General features: G+C 34.0%; 1 protein-coding gene across 2 annotated transcripts in view; it reads right to left on the bottom strand.

Moving 5' to 3' along the window:
- Positions 1-22,920, bottom strand: part of LOC124369212 (cytospin-A) — a 50,500-nt gene that overhangs the window by 9,943 nt on the left and 17,637 nt on the right. For both annotated transcript variants that reach the window (XM_046827052.1, XM_046827053.1), the window contains exons 6-8: positions 15,374-15,640; positions 7,900-8,091; positions 3,540-3,809 (exon numbers count right to left, since the gene is read on the bottom strand). In XM_046827052.1, the coding sequence (XP_046683008.1) occupies positions 3,540-3,809; positions 7,900-8,091; positions 15,374-15,640 (729 nt within the window). The remainder of the gene's footprint in view (positions 1-3,539; positions 3,810-7,899; positions 8,092-15,373; positions 15,641-22,920) is intronic.

Raw genomic sequence — 22,920 nt, 5'->3', positions numbered from 1 at the left:
GGCAATTTACCCAAAAACGGCCTGCCACTTATAGGGTTAAGGAATCGGTTAAGACTTATTTGTGTGATAAAGTATTTTATAGTATTACCAAGGATTTTGAAATCATAGCTAAATTTATTTATATATATATATATATATATATATTTTAAGCCTAGAACTGGCAATGGTTGTTCCTGAAATGCCACAGTATTTTAGATTGATATGTAATGGGTCTTTCAGACAAGTATTTATACCAATTACGAGGGTCTTCCAGAAAGTAAAGAACGTTTTGTTATAAGTCAATAAAAACAAAAGATAAGAGCATGAAAATTTATTTATAAATACTTATAAACTTACTCTATTTTTCTACAAAATCGCCGGAACTGTCAAGGCACTTGTTGTAGCGTGGCACAGTTTTTCTATACCGACGTTATACTGTTCTGCCGCGAAGGAATGAAGCCACGTTTTTACTCCTTCTTTGAGGTCTTCGTCACCCAAAAAGTTTTTTCCGCCTAAAAACACTTTCAACTTTGGAAACAAGTGATAGTCACTCGGAGCCAGATCTGGACTATACGGAGGGTGTCCGAAGATTTGCCATTTGAAAGAATTGAGTTCTGCTTTGGTTCGTGCACTACAATGAGGCCGAGCATTGTCGTGGATCAGCACCACTTTCGACGACAGCATTCCGCGTCGTTTGTTCTGAATAGCGCGGCGAAGCCGATGCAAGGTCTCGATGTAGGCCTCTGAGTTGATTGTTTCGCCTCTCGGCATGAACTCCACATGGATTAGGCCTTTTCGGTCCCAAAAAACTGTTGCCATCAATTTCCTGGTGTTCAAATTTGGTTTTTCTTTCCTGTTTTTTGTTGGTGAATTCGAGTGATGCCATTCCATTGACTGGAGCTTTGTTTTCGGGGTTCGATAGGAAACCCAAGTTTCGTCACCCGTTACGATGCGGTCAAGAAACGCAACACCTTCTTCGTCATACTGAGTCAAAAACTCAAGAGCTGCTCCCATCCGTTTAGTCTTGTGGACATCAGTAAGAATCTTAGGCACCCAACGAGCACACATTTTCTGATAACCAAGACGTTCAGTCACTATTTCGTGCAAAAGCGACCTTGAAATTTGTGGAAAAGATTCCACTAGACCACTCAAAGTGAAACGACGGTTTTGTTGAATTTTTCCATCAACTTTCGCTGCCAACTCGTCAGTAACGAGTGACGGCCTTCCACTTCGTTCCTCGTCGTGCACATTAGTTCGACCTTCCTTAAATTGAATGCACCATTTTCTCACTGATGACTCGTTCATCGCATTGTCACCGTAAACTGCCTTAATTTGCCTATAAATTTCAATAGGTCGAACATTCTGTGCATTCAGAAACCGTATCACACTACGCAGTTCACACTTGGCGGGATTTTCAATTAACGCCGCCATTTTAAACTTTCACAGGAGACGCAAACGTGACCTCACGGTACCGCTACTCAGCTCACACTGAGGCAGAAGGTGTGGCTAACGAACAAGCTATCTACCGCGGTGGTGGGGGAACTGCGCCGCCCGTGATGCGCAATCGTTCTTTACTTTCTGGAAGATCCTCGTAACTTACTCCAAATGTAACATATTATACATGATTTTTTTTTCAGAAAAGACTACAGAATCTAAATATGCCTAAATAAATTAGATAAATTAGAAAAAACACAAAAATTTTGTTTTACTTTTTTTACACAAAAACTTCCTGTGTATCAAGTGAGAAATCTGAGATATACATTTTGCTCCAAATTTTATGCTTATTTCGGAAATATATAGTTTGTTGCACTGTAAATGCATAAAATTATATTTATAGCAGTTTATAAAAAAGTCTGTACCCGTATTTTATTCTACGAGGCAGAAAATACGAGGTCCAGAAAGTGTACTGGTACTCTCACAGCTGTAGGGAATACTTTTTGGACATGTTGGCAACACTGCCGCGTAGCTCGACTCCTCCCCTTCAAAACGAGACCAATTCCAGGTTAGTGTGTTGAAAATTCTTGACGCAGTACCGTCTCTCACGAAAAATTTTGATCGTATCTCCCGCCAAGTGCGAAATTCGTCGTGCCGTCATTCGCTACCTCGTTGTGAAGGGAAGAGCTCCGGTTGAAATTTATAATGAGGAGAAAACTGTTTAGACTGCCTCTTAGTCTCATAGTGTAGTAGGTAACCAAAGTTTCGTCTCCAGTAACAATAAAGTAGAGAAAATCATCGCCTTCAAGTTCGTAGCGTTCCAAAAACTCTTTGTAGCTCTGCACTCGATTCTACTTGTGCTGTTCTGTCAGCTGTTTTGGGACCCATCTCGCAGACAATTTCCAATATCCGAGACTTTCTATGATTGTTTCGTTATCAGGGATCTGGAGATTTGCGGAAACATCGCAGAAAGTTCATCTAACGTCAATCTGCGATCGTCACGGACCGCACTCATCTGATCGTCATGATTCAGAATCTAACTAAATAGTTTAATAATGAAATATAAAACAAAACAAATATAACCTATACAAATTATGTGGCAACGACTGATCAAATATGATGAAACAAACGTTATGTAACAAGCGCTACAGTTGTCGTCAGCTGTCTACCGATAGACCAGTGTGGGGCGGAATAACATTTTGCAATGTACAAAGAGAATGCAACATAATACCAAAGACCAACAAAACCGGTATCAATATGTAGAGATTCTTATTCTTTACATGGGTGTGAGATAAAACGTGATTGGTTAATAATTACACGTTCACGAGTCATGAAAACAAAACAGTGCAAATGGACCGCATATGCGGTGATTGCCAGTTCTAGGGTTAAATAATGGTACTATTTTAAAATTTGACTAATTTAATTAATTGATTTAGGTTAAGATAACTTGACAATGTCACCAGTTTTGTCTCTTTGCTATACATGTAATTCGGAAATATGACAATAAAGAAAGAAAAATTTGTATGTAACATCACTGCAGGAAATAAATAATATTCTTTGCCTGTTTTATGAATCACAGATTAAAACAGCTTTGAAAAACTATAATATAATATCGATAACTAGATTGACAAGCTAAGAGTATTAACTGAATACTGTAATAAAGCTGTATTGTCAAATATCTGATGATGTAAGATGTCACCGTAGTAGCAACGTTTTATTGGAAGTAAAAATCAGCAATGCAGTCGGAGTGGCAACATCCAAGTCGAAAGGGTTAAATAAGGTTCAAAGAGTGATACAATAGAAAACTATTACTAATACAATCTTACGTATACTTGTACCCATTATAATACTGGACATTATATTATCTGAACAGACTATCTATCTAATACCACTTAAAAGCAGGATAAACCTAAATCAGTTAAATGTCACCTTATAGGGTATATGTTGTGTGTGCTCTGTACATTTATGTACCCTTAAAGTGATTCATAGATTTCCAATAGCATGTTTTAAACTTACAAATTAATGACTTACAGCTCTTGGGGACATTTCTTATCTTAACTTCATTCTCAATTTTCATAATTAACAAGTTTCCTGTCTTAATTTTTCTATTGTAATGTAAAACGTACCTCCGATTGTCTAAGTTCTTTTTCTTGGACATATTTTTGTTCTGTATCTTTTAATTTTAAGATGGAGTCTTCTAACATAACATCCATTTTCCTTATTTTTTCCAACGCATGCGTTAGATCATTCTCGGTTTTTTCGTAAAGCTCATCTAGTTCTTTAACTTTATATTTTAGAGATTGAATTTCTTCATCTGCTTTAATTTTTTCTTCTTTACGTAGCACTATATTTTGTTCCAATGCAGATCTGGTCGATCCTGCATTTTTTTGCGACTCCTGAAACAATAAGAAATAGAACTCACAATTTGTGTCAACATCTATTTTTGTTTAGGAAATTTAATCTACTAATCTTTTGAACATTATTGGACCTATCTACAATTGGATGTTTCTACAATTAGACCAACTAATTAAAAATTCTATCCATCAGATCTTTTCACTTTTAGTGATTCTCTCACAATCATAATACCTTTGTATCCATAAAAAGGAAACTGATAGTATAAAAAACAACAATACATTTCAATTTTTTTAATTTGTCTTGTGTTATTTTATAGTATAAATGACCATTTCAAATACCGACCTTCTCTTAATATGAAAAGAGAAATTATTGATCTCATCAACTCAAAAATAACAGATTTAATATACAATAAATCTTTTATATATGATAAATAAATACATCACAATAGAATTTATTTTACTCTTTAAAACATAGTTATAATATAAAAATATCAAATCTGCCACTAATTTATATATAACACTTGACATATTTTTAACCTATTAATGAGCAGTCCATAATTTTCCCCCCAAAATCATATTAATTTGAAAAATTATTATTTATAAGGTTGTACTTTTTCAAAATATAGTAAAGCTTGATACAAAACGTAAATATATGAATTACAAAGTATATTTACAAATTTGTTAAAACCTTTTTAAATGCATTATTTACCATGTGCACAAAACATATTTTAACCCTTTGCACTCGAATAGAGTTTTTAGAAATTATCCTTACAAGTCGTATGTCCACTGGGAAATGGCCGCGCTACTGTTTATACCGGCTCCGCTTTCATATTACAGTTCTTGTTCTTCCTAGCTCGTACGGCCACTGTGAGTGGCCAATACATAATCCGCTGAACGCTCGCATGGCCACTGGGAATGGCCATTGCACTTTGTATCCATGGAAACTATTTTTTTGGATGTTTTAAATTATACTAGTTACACTAAATTGTGCTGCGACCTATAGGGAATCTCTTGAACTAGGTAGAAAAAGCGCGGTACTTTCTGCCTATTTATATAATCTCTGTTCTATTGGCGGCCAACTTGACTCTATACCAGCTGTTTTTATTTAAACATCTGATCCTTGTGATTGAAATAGGAGACTTTCTGTTTCAATTATCGTGGATGTTTATGCGTGTGAGCTAATCGCTGTGTGTAAAGTTTGATAAGTGCAGCAATATGGATAAAGACTTTAATTTAAATTCCGATGAAATCATCAGACATGTGTTTGAATCAGATTCAGATTGTGGAAACGTTGATTCAGATCACGAAAGTGATGTTGGACTCAAACTTAGGTGAAGAGTACGAGGCATTGATTAAACAGTGAACTGAGTGATGGACTAGGTTATGTTGGAAACGGAACTCAAGAAGATACAGAAGTTGAAGAAGAACAGTTGGACGAAATTAGAGAAGAGGAGGAGAACGAAATCAGAGAAGAAGAGGAGGTGTGGAGGGAATGGACTGAAGGTGATACAAAACTTTGTTAAATTTCAGTGGTCAAATGACTCAGGTTACAAACCACCACCACTAGGGCAAAATCAACTTCGCCCCTTGAATATTTCCAGCTTTTCTTTACAGATAATCTCATATCTGAAATAGTTAAAGAAACTAATAGATACGCGAATGAAAAAAATAAAAAAAAAAAACACTCCATTGCAGAAACGATCCATGTGGTGGTCATGGAAAGATGTAGATCTGATAGAAATGAAAGCTTTCCTAGGAGTCCTAATAAACATGGCAATGAACCCTAAGCCAGAACTCGGTGACTATTTCTCCACGGATTGGATTGACTACCAGCCTTTTTTTAAAGACGTATTATCAAAAGAGAGATTTTTACAAATATTTTGGAATCTCCACATAAGTCCTCCTCCAACTGGCCCAATCCACGGGACCTTGACAAGATTTGGGAAAGTACGCAATGTGCGTGCTGTACTTAGACAAAAAGTACAGGGAATACTATGTGCCAGAAAAAAAAGTCAGCATTGACGAAAGTACTGTTGGATTTAAGGGGAAAATTTCTTTCAAGGTCTATAACAAAGACAAAACCCACCAAATGGGGGATAAAAGGTGTTTGTTCTATCTGAATCCAAGTCTGGTTACATTTGTGCCCTGGAACCATACTTTGGAAAATGCACTACAGGACAAAATGATTCGGCAAGACTTAGGTGTCACCAGTCGAGTTGTTTTACATCTTGTTTAATAAGATTAAAGAAACCTATAGTAACATTGAAGGCCTACATGTGTTTACCGACAGGTATTACACTAATTTGGATTTGGCTCAGGCACTCTATGAAATGAAAATCCATTTAACTGGCACTATTATGAGAAATAGAAAAGGCTTACCTGAGCAAGTTAGACCAAAAAGAAGTAAAGAAGGGGAGTAATAGAAGAGAAGTTACCCAAGTAAAGTTGAAGAAGGGCGAAATTAAAGCCTTCAGAAAAGACGACAAGTACAATCTTTTGCTATGGAAGGATTTCAAATGAAGTAACAATGTTGAGCACTTTGTATGATAGTAGCACACAAACTGTGAGGCGTGTTGTTAAAAGAGGGGTAATAGAAGAGGTGAACAAGTCCTACTGTTGTATGTAAATACAACGAATCAATGGGAGGTGTAGACATTGCCGACCAATATATTTCGTCATACAGTTTCAACCAGAAAATCACTAAAGTGGGTGGAGGAAAAATTTTTTTCTGGTTGGTCGAAACAGCCATCGTAAACGCGTATTTGTTGTTCAACATGAACCAAGACAAAAAAGTCAGACAGAGAAAGTTTCGAAAGGAGCTCATTTAAAGGACTTGTTTCTGATGTCAGAAATGTCAAGAAACGTGGAAGACCATCAGACATACAGGATGAAGAGAGATTAAACGGAAAGTTGCACATAATTTGGCCCATGGGGCCTGGGTAAATCTAAGGACTGTTTTGTGTGCAGTGACCGAAGTGCTGGTGGATCAAGGAAGCGTACCAAGTACATATGCAAGAACGTGCACTTGTTACAGCCTGGTTAGTGCATTGGACCATGTTTTTGTGAAGCAATACCACACAGCTAAAAAACTCAAAGTTTAAAAAATACACCAGATAGTTATTATTGTTTTAGTGTTTTATACAACAAAGATTTCATGTAAGCTCTAATCAATTTCATTTAATTAATTATTAACTGTATATTTTAATTTTATAAATAACAATTATTATTAAGCCAGAAAAACATCTTTATTTTAAAATAAACTTCATTGATATAACTAAAACAATACTTTGTTGTTTGTAGTTTTAGTGTTTTCAATACAACAAAGATTTCATGTAAGCTCTAATCAATTTCATTTAATTAATTATTAACATGTATATTTTAATTTTATAAATAACAATTTATTATTAAGCCAGAAAAACATCTTTATTTTAAATAAACTTCATTGATATAACTAAAACAATACTTTGTGTTGTTTGTAGTTTTAGTGTTTTCAATACAACAAAGATTTTCATGTAAGCTCTAATCAATTTCATTTAATTAATTATTAACATGTATATTTTAATTTTATAAATAACAATTATTATTAAGCCAGAAAAACATCTTTATTTTAAATAATACTTCATTGATATAACTAAAACAATACTTTGTTGTTTGTAGTTTTAGTGTTTTCAATACAACAAAGATTTCATGTAAGCTCTAATCAATTTCATTTAATTTAATTATTAACATGTATATTTTAATTTTATAAATAACAATTATTATTAAGCCAGAAAAACATCTTTATTTTAAATAAACTTCATTGATATAAGTAAAAACAAAGTTTTCAAACAAAATGTGTTTGCTTGTCTTGAAATGCCTTGTACGTCCATTTCAGGTGAATGTTGATAAAATAATTGCGAGCTGATGACACCAGCCAGCCAATATGGCGGCCGAGTTGCGACAGACGAGCCCGTGAGCGGCCCACCTCACGGTGGCCATGCGACCTGAGAGATCTGTGCAAGCGAGAAAATAATGCAAGTTATGTAAGCGTAGGGCACGGCCACTGACAGTGGCCATTCGAGTGCAAAGGGTTAATGTGTTATACCATGTGTACAAGAGTTTTAAAATGTAATACAAGACAAAAAAATATTACCTGGAGGTCAAGTTCAAGATTTGCAACTTTTTCCTTTAATTTAATAATTTCATTAGTGCTTTTAGCCAGCCTCTCTTCTACAGAAGCCAGCTTCTTTTCTACCAAATCCTTGTCTTTTAAAGCATTTTCCAACATGGAAAACATTTTATTGTCATGCCCCGTACTTGGTTCAGTAGCCTGGAGTTCCGCTACCTACAGCAAAAATTACACATTCAAGTGAAAAATGTGAAAGAGAATATATTCAGATATTAATGTTAATAGTTTTGTTCACTGCTTGGGAAGAAGTGGTATCTCAAATTTTGACCCAGCTCTTGATGTTAATAAAAATTACAACAATTTTTTAAGTAACTTCATAATGACATTGAATAATATCTTCCCTCATAAAACTTTTAAGAGGACCACCAAGACTAAACCGGTAGTCTTGAATTGGGTTACTCTGGGTATTGAAATATCTAGTAAGAAGAAAAGGGAACTTCATTGGGAAGCAAAAATAAACAGAAATGAGTTTTTAAATTATGTCAAGTCTTACAAAAAAACATTCAAAAAAGTAGTAAAGGCAGCAAAAATAATGGCAAATAGCGCCTACATAGTTCAATCTGAAAATAAATCTAAAGCTGCCTGGCAAATTGTAAATACAAAACTTGGCCACAATGGTATTAAAACTATAACTGGTATTGTATTGAATAGGTCCAAGGATGGAGAAGACATTTCTAGTCCTCAAGTTGTAGCTGAGAATTTTAATGATTATTTTACAAAATATAGTTTTAAATACCAATGTAAAGAGAGCCACCGTTAATGGAGTTCATGTGTCAATGAACTCACTTGTTGTGAGGCTGGGGTTTCATTCTCTAGCTTCAACCCTTGCAATATTGGTGAAATTACTAAAATAATCTTATCAATGAAAAATAAAAACTCATTAGGATGGGATGAAATACCTATCAAGTTGATAAAAACCACTGTTCATATAATATCAAGGCCCCTCACATTAATTATCAACCAATGTCTAAGAGAAGGAGTTTTCCCAGAAAAATTGAAATATTCACAAATATCACCAGTTTTTAAGAAAGGCTCAAAAAAGGATTTAAGCAATTATCGCCCCATATCAGTTTTAAGCAATCTGTCAAAAATATTTGAAAAAGTAATTAACTTAAGACTTGTAAATTATTTTGAAAATAATCACTTACTTTACAGTAAACAGTTTGGTTTTCGCAAAAATGTTGGGACAAGGTCAGCTCTCACAGAATTTACAAATGAGGTGATGGTGGCACTTGACAGGTCACAGGCTACAGCGGGTGTTTTCTGTGACCTGTCTAAGGCCTTTGACTGCGTGGACCATGGAGTATTGTTACTCAAATTAAACGATTACGGTATAAAAGAAAATTGCTTTAGTCTGTTGTTGAAATCGTATCTCACAAATCGAAAACAAAGAACTGTTATATTGGATAAAAATTCAAAATTTTTTTCTAATTGTAAGGATATATCTACAGGTGTCCCTCAAGGTTCTATTTTGGGTCCCCTTTTATTTTTAATTTATGTTAATGACCTGCCAAAAGCCATAGATAGAGACTTAATCTTGTTTGCCGACGATACAACAGCATTAATTTAAAAACAGATTAAATACTGAGCTCCCTGATTCAATTTCAGATGCATCTAATGCTATGGATTCTTGGTTTAGTGCTAATGGTTTAAAACTAAACATTGATAAAACCCAAATTATAAAATTCTTATTAAGGAAAACCGCTGAAACTTTAAATGTTCCAAATTTAGTACCTTCTCATAAATTTCTGGGAGTATTTTTTGACGAAAACCTTAGTTGGAAAGTACATTTAGAAAATGTTGTAAAAAAGATTAGGTCAATATCTTTTGTATTTTTGCATATGAGAGACTGTGTCCCCCTTGATACCATAAAAACTATTTATCATGCATACGTAGAGTCAACCCTGAGATACGGTATAGTTCTGTGGGGCCAATCCTCAAATATCAAGTATGTTTTAAATATCCAAAAAAGAATAATTCACATAGTTACAAACTCCAACCCACGTAGTTCATGTAGAACTCATTTTGTGAATTTAAAAATTTTAACAGTAATAGGATTGTACATCCATGAAATTTTAACTTATATTCACTTTGAAAAAAAATGCTTTGCCAGACCATCTCAGGTTTCAGCATAATTATAATACAAGAAATGGCCTCGTTTTAAGATATCCATCCCATCGCTTAGCTCTTTTTCAAAAAAGTCCTATATATGCGGGGTTGAAACTGTACAATGGGTTACCTGCGGCATATAAGGAAATGAACCAAAAAGAGTTCAAAGAAAAATTGAAAAATGAACTATTGAACACAGCATTTTATTCATTACAAGAATATTTTGAAAGTGATTTGTATCTTGGTTTTTAGGATAAGTATTTTATTTTCTCTGTAATTGCAAATTGATACTAATTGACCTTATTAATTTTTTATAAGGTTTGACGATGCACCTGTTTTCTATGTGTATGTACATATTGTAAACGTCTTGTGCAAATAAAGTATGTCTATGTCTATGTCTAATATTGGTGGAAGGACCTTGGATTTAATTTAATATAAATTTAATTTAAATATTCAAAGTCTGCAGAGAAACTTTGATGAACTGTGCATATATCTTAACGGACTTTCATCAACGTACAATATAATAGTATTAATGGAGGTGTGGATCAAGAGCGGGGAAGAAGACAAGAAACAGATACCGGGATACAACATGATACTACAGCCAAGGACAGTGAATCAATCAGGGGGTGTCCTTATCTACGTGGACTATGACCTCCAATACTCGCACCGACTCATCTCTTGTTCTACTGCAGAAATAGTTCATATTGATTTTAACGTTACCATCAACAATAATTCATTAAGTATAACACTTTTTAGGGTTTATCGAAATTGTAAATATACATTTAAGAAATTTTAAAATGATTTTATAAATATATTACATACAACAAACGACCCTACTATAACTATAGGAGACATGAATATATGTTTAATGAAAGAGGGGGTTCAGCTATGGATTATTTAAACTTAATTTCATCATATGAATTTCAAAGCTTGGTGAATGTACCAACTAGAGTTTTAATAATACTGAAACATGTATTGACCATTTGCTGTTAAGAAATTCAACAAATTTAAACTATGAAAGTAATGTTGTGAAATTGGAAACAACCGATCACTTTGCTCTCAGTCTCACTTTGTTTGTGAATAGTAATACATTAAATGAATTAAAGTTCATTAAGGCTCTGGATCAGAAGCTTTTTTATAGACAGTTAAATTTAGCTGACTGGAATCCGATGTACAATGAAATGAATGTAAATAAGTGTGTACAAAATTGTTATAAGATATATAATAATTGTTATAATAATGCATGTTTTTTGAAAAAACTTAAAAGTAAGAGTAGAAAAAGAAAGGAGTGGATTTCAGATCGCCTTATTTGTTTAATAAACAGAAAGAATAACTCGTTTGTTATGTACAATAACGATAGAAGTAATTTGGTTTTAAGGTCAGAGTATAAGAGGTATGCAAAAAATGTAACAAAGCAAATTAAAAAGGAAAAGTTAAATTATTTTTCTTCATTAATAGATAAGTGTTAAGGCGATTCAAAAAAGTACTGGAATGTTATTAAAAAATTATTAAAAGAAAGAAAAAGTCCTTGGACAGTATAAAACTTAATGGTAGGTTGGTAAAGGTGGTAGATAATGAAAAAATTGTTACTGACGCATTTAATTCATATTTTACAATATTTGACATATGTACTTATGATGAATTGTTAAAAGCCATTAAACAAATAAAAAATAAGCCTTGTTGTGGCGTTGATAGAATCAGCATTGGTACAATAAAACGTAATGTAAATCTCTTTGCGCCATTGCTCCACAGTATATTTGTCACGTCTTTGGATCAGAGAATAATTCCTATAGAGTTTAAAACTGCATCAGTTGTGCCGATTTATAAGACAGGTATCAATCACTTTTTTCTTCGTACCGCCCTGTATCTGTAATAAGCACTGTGGCGAAGATTTTTGAGAGTATAATTAAAAAGCAGTTACTACATTATTTCCACAATAGATCTTTGTTCTCCAACAATCAATTTATGTTTTTGCCGGGCAGAGGTATGGATTTAGCCATAGAAAAGCATGTTAAAAGTATAGCAGCATCTACAGACAAAAGTATGTATACATTAGCTGTTTATCTGGACTTTCAGAGAGCATTTGATGTATTAGACATAGACATTTTAATATATAAATTTAGAAAACATGGCATTGGGGGTGCAGCACTGGCATGGTTGGATTCATTTTGCAGGGGTAGAAGGCAGGTTGTGAAAATAAATAAATGTTATAGTGATGTGTTGGAGCTACGGTACGGAACAGCTCAAGGTGGGGTATTAGGACCAATTATTTTTCTGATTTACATTAATGATCTTTTGAATATTGACCTTCACTCATCTGTGTTTGCCTATGCGGATGACACAGCACTTGTATGCTCTGCCTATAATAGGCAATCACTGCAATATAAAATAAACAGTGATCTAGAAAAAATATCTCAATGACTAATTAGCAATAAATTATTGATAAATACCAGTAAATCAAAGTGTATTATGTTTTTTGACTACTGTGAGACTAAGAAAAATCTTACAAATGTTTTCAAACTGTTTTGTCACGTGCATCATTGTATTTACGGTTGTTCTTGTTCCAGTATTGAGGTAGTTGAGTTTGTAAGATATCTGGGGATTTACATTGATCAATTTTTAAAGTGTAGACAGCATGTGAATATTTTATCACAAATATTGAGGAAAATAACTTATGCACTATATCATTTAAAAGGAAACTCAAAATAAGATCAATTAAAGCAGATTTATATGTCTTGGTTTGAGAGTGTATTGAGATATGGAATTGTACATTTTGGAGGTACCTACCCAACCATTTTAAAGCCAGTTGTAATGAATCAAAGGCGTGCCTTACAAATTATATATAATATAAAACATAATGATAGATTAAGCTACATTTAAGATTATGAACATTTAAATGTTCTATATATTTTGATCACAAGGTTAAAAAAGTACATTAAAAATGTAGGATTAAGATATATTACGTTATACTTGTAGGAAATAATAACTTTGGCATATTTTATAGAAAACAATATGTATACTATTTTAGATTATTATAAATTTAAAACATATAAAAATGTTTTAATAAGTTTTTCTTGGTTAAATCATAAGGCAAGAATACAATAGGACTTAACACAAAATTTAGCTATAAAAGTTATGAAACTGCAACTTTGTACTTATATAAAGGTCAACACAACAGATTCAGCTACGGTCACTTAAGGTAGTAGTAATAGTAACACATGACAAAAGCTTGGTGCTTCATGCAATGACTTGTGAGAGCTTTGGTAATATTTAACACGCTTGTTATAATTAAAACATTATTTATACAGCTTAAGAACCATTACTCCAATTTTCTTCTATAGAATAATTTTGAAAATATTAGTTGGAAAATAAATATATTTAAAAAAAGTTTAATAAGATTAGCTCAAAATTAAGTAAGCAAGAACTCCAAAATTGATGATGCTGTTACAAAGTTTAAAATAGTTTATGATACAAATAAATTTTTTTTCACCACCACTAACAGAAAAACACCACGTCAGAAAATACATACTATGACAATGAGATATATAGGATGCAGATTGCCATTTAAGAGTTGTGAGATAACTTATGGTTGAAAACGGTATTCAGAATTCCAAAATTTGTTAAAATTTCCTCCGAGTTAGGATAATTGTTCAACAAACAACTAATTTGGACAAGACATTTTTGCAAAGTTTTATATTAATGAGTACATAAAATTAAGAAATAAAACATTACAATGGCAAAATACTGTCGGATGCTGAACGTTACTTGATAAATTTAAGAATTCATAGTATTGCAGTTTTGGATCATCAAAGAAAAATGATTTTAAGTGACATACCATTTAATCAAATGTTAACACATAAATTGTTAGTAATGATTAACAATGTACTTAAATAGTTATAAGTTATCACAGGAATATATGTAGAGCTATTTGTTTCTTAGTTTTTAGTAAAAGTGGTAATAATAATAATCCTGATGTTAATTTCAATGGTCATTACTGCTCGTTGATCTTTAGAAAAAGTATTGTACCACCACAAAATAATAATTATTCAGAATATTATCTAAATCACCAGAATTCAGTTCTAAATTTTTCGGAAGCAATGATTCTAACAACGATTTTGAAATTCGTGACCATTTTGAAGTTCATGCATAGTGTTACTGTATCAATCCAAACGGTCTGACAAACTCTGCACCAAATGCATAATTACAAAGATATGTATTTCAAGGGTCCAGTGTTCAAATGACATAGCTAAATATTATTGGCAAAATAGTCATGAATTAACTCTTATAAGGCTTATTGGAAATAACTTTCTTAAAATTGTTTCTTGTCATGTAGCACAAAAAATAACTAACCTGGTTAATTCTTCGAAGTTAAGTTTCCATCAGAAATATGTTGATTTTATTTGGCAATGTATAAACTCTTGTCTTATTATGTAAGAAATATACATGAATATTAAATATAAAAAACAAGGTGATCACAACATACCAAGTACTGCAGGTGCTGTTTTTACTGACACCTGGTGGAAAGAGGAGTGCCCAACCCTTAAAGACTGAGTCTTGGCCACTCATTAGTCTATCCCGTAGTTTTATACATCAATGGTTATAATAAAAGCTAGAGCATACTGTGATAAAAAGTGATGTATCATATGTTATCATTTTATACGCTAACACTTATATGTCCATGGAAACAAATAATGAGTTTCAGTTACTATTTTCAATTTATATACATATATCATGTATTTATAAAAAACCATATAAAATTATACATTATCTAAGACTGGAATAAATTTAGGATGTTTTTGGCTATTTTGACATTTTTAATTTATTCACACAACTGTCAATCGTTCTTTATAACTTTCACTAACCAAAAAATTTGACATTTATATTATAGGTTGTATTATACATCTCTGTTCATTTTAAACACAATTATGCCAATTTTACTATAGGTCGATTTATATAAAACTAAGAGTTTTTAAAAACATTTCGATAAAAATACTAAAATCTTAGTAAGAGAACAATCAACAGCCAGGTCGAGAGTCAAAGAAAACATTGTAACCCAATCACAGGTTATATAGCTGAGTCCAAATGTAAGAAATATGATCCTGATTCTAAAATCTGATGCCACTGTGGTTAAACACAAACTATGCAGTTTGACATGAAGAACAAAACTTTCACACTAATGTCCTACACTACAGGTCTGATTTCACTCTCTATCAGTTTTTTGTCATAATGAATGACTAATTGCAAGTTGTCGTTATGTTTTGTTACTGTTGAGTTCAGTAACCAAATCATTACCTGGGAATCTTTAGATTAAACACATGCACATACTTACCCTGCTAAACTCAATTTGTAGTAAATGAGTCAGTCTGTATATCTCTGATTGCCCAAAGGCAGCTTTCTCTTTAAATTTACGCAGTTCATCATCTATCTCTTTCCTTTCATATTGTGTCTCCTCAACAATATGTTCCAGCACCTTAATCCGTTCTAGAAGCTGCAAGTTTTCTTTCTTGGCTGTCTCATTTTCCCTTTGAGACTCAGTCATTTGTACTAAAAGTTCACCCTTTTCTTTCTGAAGAGATTCTCTCTCAACTTGCCCTTTCTAAAAAAAAAAGAAAACCAAGCAAAGCACTATATCAGTAGAGTTTATAACATTATATCTTGTGAATTATGAGTGGAATAAGTAAATTTTAAGCGTATCCAACCCAAAATCTTCTATATTTACAGTTAAGCCATCTTATTTAAAACACATGGACTCGTCTTATTGAATAATTAGTTATTATCTCTGTTAAAAAATGCACATATGAAATTAATGATACCTAACTATTACTATGTAGTTGTTTAAAGTATACTAATAAAGGGGATTATTCCTTTTCTTTTTGACATATTCATTACCTCTGGAACAGGCAAACGCCTGATAGACGAGGTTTTATTCACAGTCTTGGTGGCAAAGCCCAATATACAGCATTTTAACATACTTTATACTTTTGTAGTTATGTCTTTAAAATACACTCAAACAGCATCGGTTTTGATACTAATCGAAAAGAGTTCAATTCATATAGACAATAAATACTCTGAAAATTTTAATGTTTCATTACACATCTATATATTTTGTAATGTCTATATATTTAGTGTGTGTTTTGTTCTTTTGTTTACATTCTCCTGTCTAATGCACCGACTGCGTGCACTGTGAATTATCAGTTGGTTCACTCCACTGTTATTATTTGTTTGTCTTTATGATTATTTAGATACCTATCAGACTATTTACAATAATAGGATATTAGTGAATTGCCATTATTTCCGAAGTCATTTAAGTGACCCATGATGACATGTAAATTGAAGAATAAGTCTATAGCAGGAAACTACAAGTGCTGAGTTTTCGACAGTGCTGTCATCCGGTACAGCCAGGTGTATTTGCCATACACAGAGCTGCTCCGCAGTCAGCATATATGAAGTGTATTTCTCGTCCACTGTGACAAATTTCAGCAAAATCTTCATTTATTAAACTGTCACCAGAATTCCCTGATTCATCACGTCAGAATGTGGTTAATAAATTGAGTCCACATCCTGATTGTCCATCATTCTCAGATAGTAGTTACACACTGCTGAATGCCTAACTCACAAGAACGCATCTGGACAAATCTAAAATTGATAAAACGTCCTTATCATAATTACAAATAATTCCTGCCATAACGACTGAACTACAATGAAATTGAAAATTAAAAAAATACATCAACTTTAAGAATGCAAAAAAGGAGGACACAATAATGTCCAGGTAAAACTTCACCATCTGCTTTCATGATAGTTCCTTAGTTGACCGTCACAGTGTAGTAGCAATTTAACAGTACTACTGTGGATTTACAGCTTTTCAAATAAACACTACTAGAGTTCAATGTGTATCATATTACAGCTGCTAGGTGTTGTGAAGTGAAGTGAACTACATGGAATATAATTCAATATGCAGATGACACTTCTGCTGTAGTAACAGCAAGTGACCCATGACTCCTTAAGTCTGAGGTTATTGAATGTATAAAGTGTCTGAATTATTGGTTTACAATTAATGGATTATAAATGAATGAGAAAAACCACAACTGCTTTCATTATGAACAACAGGAAGTTCAATAGACTTGATCACTCTGAAAAATATCTTTGAAACATGATTATTGAAATATCTTGGTACATCAATTAATTCCAAACAAAAATTTTTTAACCATACCGACCAAATAGGAAAAAAGCTTAATTCCACATGTTTTATTCAAAAACTTTTGTCAAACTGTGTGGATTTTTGCACAATCTGAAGTGTATATTACGCCACTTCCCATAGTATAATGACTCATGGTTTAATCATCTGGGGCGGCTCAACATTGAGTAGTTTTAATAAAATATTTGTTTTACAGAAATGAGGGTTAAGAATCTTACAAATAAACCATTTGATGAAAATTGTAAACCACTATTTAGATCCTGAAATATTTTTAACTTTGCCTTGGCAGTATATTCTAGATATTTGTAAATTTTATATCAAGAACATAACTAGTTTCTTCTAAGTTTCAAGAAATTCAACAAGTTCATATAACACAAGAAACAATTTTTAACAATTCCTTTACATAATACTTCCAAAATTGAACATTCACCTTATTTCATGACAAAGTACAAGGCGTGTTCAGAAAGTAAGTACCGCTTTTAAAAAATAAGTAAAACGATTTTTTCTTAACAAAATTTGATTTTAACATGAAGGCCCAATAAACCTATTATCTGACATAGTTTCCACCGATGTTCAAACACTTTTCATAGCGGGTGACCAATCTGTCTATACCCTCTTCTTAGAAAGTTCCCACCAACGAAAGTAGCCCTGACTCCACGGCAGTTTTCACTTCATCATCCGTTTCAAAGCGTTGGCCACCTATCTCGTGCTTCATATGCAGGAAAAATTGGTAATCAGACAGTGCCAAGTCCGGGCTGTATGGCGGGTGATCGAACTGGTCCCAACGAAATTGTCGAACCAATGTTTGAGTGTCACCAGTAATATAGAGCCGAGCATTGTCATGGAGCAACACAATTCCGTTACTTAGCATTCCTCTCGTTTGTTTTGAATTGCCCGTCTTAGTTTTCTTAAGGTTTTGCAATAACTTGACGCATTAATGGTTTCATCTCTTGGGAGAAAATCAATCAGCAAAACAACTTTCCGATCCCAAAAGACAGTTAAGTTAAAAATGTGCATGATTTATTGTGCAGATATTGTCGTCTTGAATTTTTGTTTCTTCAAAGATTGCGTTTGTCACCACTCCATTGACTGTTATTTGGATTCCGGTCTGACATGACGGACCCAAGTTTCATTACCTGTCACAATTTTGTTTCAAAAATCCTCACCATCATCACTGTGCTGTGTGAGAAAAGTCAAAGCACTTCCGAGTTTCTTGGTTTAGTCCACGTCAGTGAGCATTTTTGGAACCCATCGAGAACACAGTCTGCGATAACCTAACCGGTCCGTAACAATTTCGTACAAAAGAGTGCGTGAAATTTGTTGGAAATCATCAGATAGCATTGTCATAGTGAAACATTGGTTCTCATGGATTTTTTCGTAAACTGCCCTTATCAGATCATCGGTGACAAGAGAAGGCCGACTGCTCCGATTCTCATCATGCACATTTGTTCGATCGCCATTGAACATTCTAACCCACTTTCTCACGATTCCGCTACTCATTACGTCTTCCCCGTAAACATCTCGAAGTTTTGACGATAAATTTCAGTCAGTTTCACATTCCTTGCATTCAAAAATCTTATTACTAAATGAATCTCACAATCGGTGGGATCACTATTTGTCTTAAACATTTTAAACGTTCCACCGGGTGAGTTGTGGTGGGGGTAGAGATGTGGAGGGGATATTGTTCCGTAGCGGTGTACGTGCCATTTTCAGTGTTCGCCATGGCTTGGCTCGGTGAGCATCGGGCGTTTGCTGTGGAGGAATTTATGTCTGAAGAAGATTATGAAACTCGCAGGGCTGCATGTGATGACACTTTGCAAAACATTCCCCCAGATGCTGTCTTCATTTCTTCTGGTGAAGCCCACTTCCACTTGTGTGGAACTGTTAACAAACAGAATTTCCACTACTGGGCTGCAGAAAATCCTAGGGAACTCCACCAACAACCACTACACAGCCCAAAAGTCACAGTTTGGTGCGCCGTTGCGGAATTTGGTGTGTAGGGACCCTACTTTTTTGAAGAAGATGGACAAACAGTAACGGTCAATGCCGATCGCTATTGTCACATCATAGAGACATTTCTCCGACCCAAGATCAACCAGTTTGTTTTATACTATGAGGAAGAAGAAGTTTGGTTCCAACAGGACGGAGCCACAGCTCACACTGCTTGGCGGTCCATGGAAATGTTAAGAGAGTTGTTCCCTGGACGTCTTGTTTCTTTAAGAGGAGACATTTCCTGGTCTCCAAGGTCACCTTGTGATTTCTTTCTGTGGGGTTACCTAAAGGCTGAAGTGTACAAACATCGTCCCAGAACTCTGCAAGAGCTAAAAGATGCCATTAGGCAGGAAGTGGCAGCCATTCCAAGGGAAGTTACACAACAACTTCAGGGAAAGACTTCGTGAATGTCTTAACAATGGGGTACAACATTTATCGGACATAATTTTCTAAACCAAGTAAAGTGTACTAAGTGATGTAAAATGGCATCATATAGGTTATTCACAAATATAAGTAATTGTTCTGTATGTTTCTTATTCTTTTTGCAAATGCCTATTGAAATCAGGGAGGTTTTTTTGCCGGACCCTGTACTACAAACCAATTAAAATCATTGCCAACTTTATACATTTTTATGGGAATGGAATAATGAATGAAAGCAGAGTGAGAGAGTGGTGGATTGATTTTAAAAATGCCCACACTTATATTCAAGACAAGGATTGCAGTGGTCGGCCAAGGCTGGTCATTGAAGACTAGTTAATGAAAATCAACGATATCATTTGTAAAAATTGCAAATGTACAATCATTGAAATTTCTATTTTCCCCAAATTTCACAAAGTGCATAAAATTGTTGTGGAGAAGCTTGGCTATCACAAGTTTTTTGTCAAGTAGGTTCCAAAAATTCTTACAGAAGAACATTAAAAAAATAAAGGCTTGATGCATCACTGAATTTCCGTGAAGACCAAGATAAACACGGTAATGAATTTCTCATTCGTATTGTAACTGGTGATGAAAAAGGGTGAAGTTAACTATGAAACGAAAAGGCAGTCTATGGAACGGGAACATACTCATTCTTCCATAAAAACTAAGAAAATATTTCCAAACTCTGTCAGCCAAAAAGATTATGGCAACCGTTTACTGTGACAGTAAGAGTGTGTTTCTGGCTTATTTGCCACTACAGAAAGTACGGCAAGCAATAAAAAAAGCTCTAGGGAAAACTGAGCTTTAATACTGTTTCAATCATACTTAACAACTATTGGATGATTTTAGCTTAGTTTTTTGATTTTTCTTAAATAACTCCAAAACATTTTTGGACTGGATGGGATTACATCCTGGACATGGTTAATGTGTGCATCAAAACACTGCTTTGACATATCATGGCACCGTTGCCTTAATAAGACAAATTCATGATAAAGTGCATGGCTCATAGTTTCTTTATAACGTCTATGAGCGATCTTCTTACGAATAATTAGATTTTTCAACTCCTTATTAAACCATTGTGGAAATTGAGAACTACCAGTTTTACATTGGAGTATGTTACAGCACGAGATCCCGTATTACATTAGTAAAAGTGAAACCAAGCCAACCACAGATGCAAAATGCAGATCCTCAATCACAGAGCTAACATTGCAGCATCTGAAGTCAGGTATCAAAACTAGTTCAGAAAGAGGGGTCTCACAATGCACCCCAACTTCAATTTTCAATGAAGGATGTGAAGTGCCCTCCATCATTAGAGGTGTAAGGTCTCTTCTTACAGATATGTTTACATATGTAGTAAATATTAAGTCAAGTGTTACTTTTCTTGTATTTGGTACGTTATTAACTTGCCTTAGACCAAAAGCTGAAGCCAAATTTATTAAAGACCTTGAAGGAGGGGAAGCATAATGGTAGAACAAAGGTGCGGCAACGCAATGATGTGCAAATTAGAACATCATTCGGGTTACAAAAGGCTATTACCTCCACTACCGCAGCGCTATAGGCCAAAGATACTTCTCTATTGGTTATTTTGGGGGAATGTACACCACACTAAACAGTAAGTGGAAGCCCTTATTGAGTGAAATCTTATTAAATAGAATTCTATTTCAATAGCTGAGGTCTTGACTTCTACAAAGGGAAACATTTTCTTGACAGCGATTAAAACACCAGCACCACTAAGTCTGTGACTTGTTTCTACTAAGCGATCTTTTCTTAGAATATAATAGCTAGACATTTCAATTTCATTGCTTTTTATTGAAGACTCAAGATTGGTCTCTGTTAACACGACAATGTCGATATTGCAATAGAATGCTGCAATTGCTGCAGTTTTCTATGAAGCCCATTCACATTCTGACAGAAAATAGATAAGCTGGTTCGACCGTTAAAGTAGCTTAGTTTTTTTGACTTCTCTATTATTTTCAGAACTCCATTCAAGTAATTAATTGTGAATTCTTTTCACCCCCAGCTCCACGCCTTTTTAGCTCATCACAGTTTTTGACACAGATGATGCCAATTGTGGGTTAATGGCAGTAATAACATCTTTAGAAAATAAACGGCAAAAGTCTATAGCCTCTTTGGCACATCTAAGTATTAATTTGATGGGGCACGAACCAGACGAGGAAGAACCTTTTCCAATTCTGAAGAAAGTAAATGTATCCGGCTTTATTTTGAGTATATCAAAGATTTGCTTGATTATTGTTTTGTCTTGTTCCTTTTTATCCTTTGGATAATGTTTATTTGATTCAGGAATATTGTACAGAATTCAATTTTTAATCTATTAGCACGTTCATTCAACTCCTCAAATAGCGCTTCAGAATGTTCACTCATATCAATGTGTTTTTTTTCATGTTCTCCATGTCACCAACCACATCCAGTAGATTTGCTCCCACCGCTTCCAAACAATGCTTAAATTGCTCAAGTTTTGTAATAATTATCTGAAACTCCTTCTTAAAGTCATCCCCAAGACCCGTAGTGGCTTCTATAATTTCTTCTTTTGTAGCCAATGATGACATTTTATCCACTAAAGTAGATACCATTTTGGTTAAGTTAGCTAATTCATTGGAAAATCCTTATTTTCAGTCCAATTGGTTACAGGGCCACTGTAGGGTTGAGTCCTTGGCTAGTTTATTATACTCAGCTGCAGGCATGTGAACACACTCTGCATGAAACCATCGAGAGCAAGCGCCACTACATTCAATACCTTCATCAGAGTCTAGGACTTTTTTAAGAATACAGGACATACAAATCTAGGTGGTACCATTACTCATTCACTATGTGTTGTTTACTTTGTAGATGCGTTGCTTAAGTGATAGCAAATACGTAATTGGGACAGTATAATTACGCAAAAGTAAACTTTCAATTAGTAAAGTGGTTGCATCATAAGAATTATCTAATAGCTCTACACATTATAATGTTTGCTCTTGAGTGAAGACAAAATTAAGAAGGCTGTGGATTTTCTTTCTTGGGATATTTCCCCTTCACAATTTCAGAAAATGACAGACAGCAGAAAGTTGATACACCTAGTCCAAGGAACAAAGGAAATGGAATATTAAGAGACTTGTGGACTGTGGTTAACAAATTTATAATGGTTTCATTGTTAAATAGTCAGTTAATTCCCCACATTTATTGACACATAGACTTACGAAACTAAGAATGTGTAGAAAACATGTTATACGGACAAGAGGTTGACGAGGTTGAATATAAACTCGCTAACAGGC

Source organism: Homalodisca vitripennis, chromosome X, assembly GCF_021130785.1.
Source record: "Homalodisca vitripennis isolate AUS2020 chromosome X, UT_GWSS_2.1, whole genome shotgun sequence".
In the NCBI taxonomy this organism is placed as follows: domain Eukaryota; kingdom Metazoa; phylum Arthropoda; class Insecta; order Hemiptera; family Cicadellidae; genus Homalodisca; species Homalodisca vitripennis.
The sequence above is the reverse complement of the archived record's forward strand: the minus strand, read 5'-3'. Positions and strand labels throughout refer to the sequence as shown.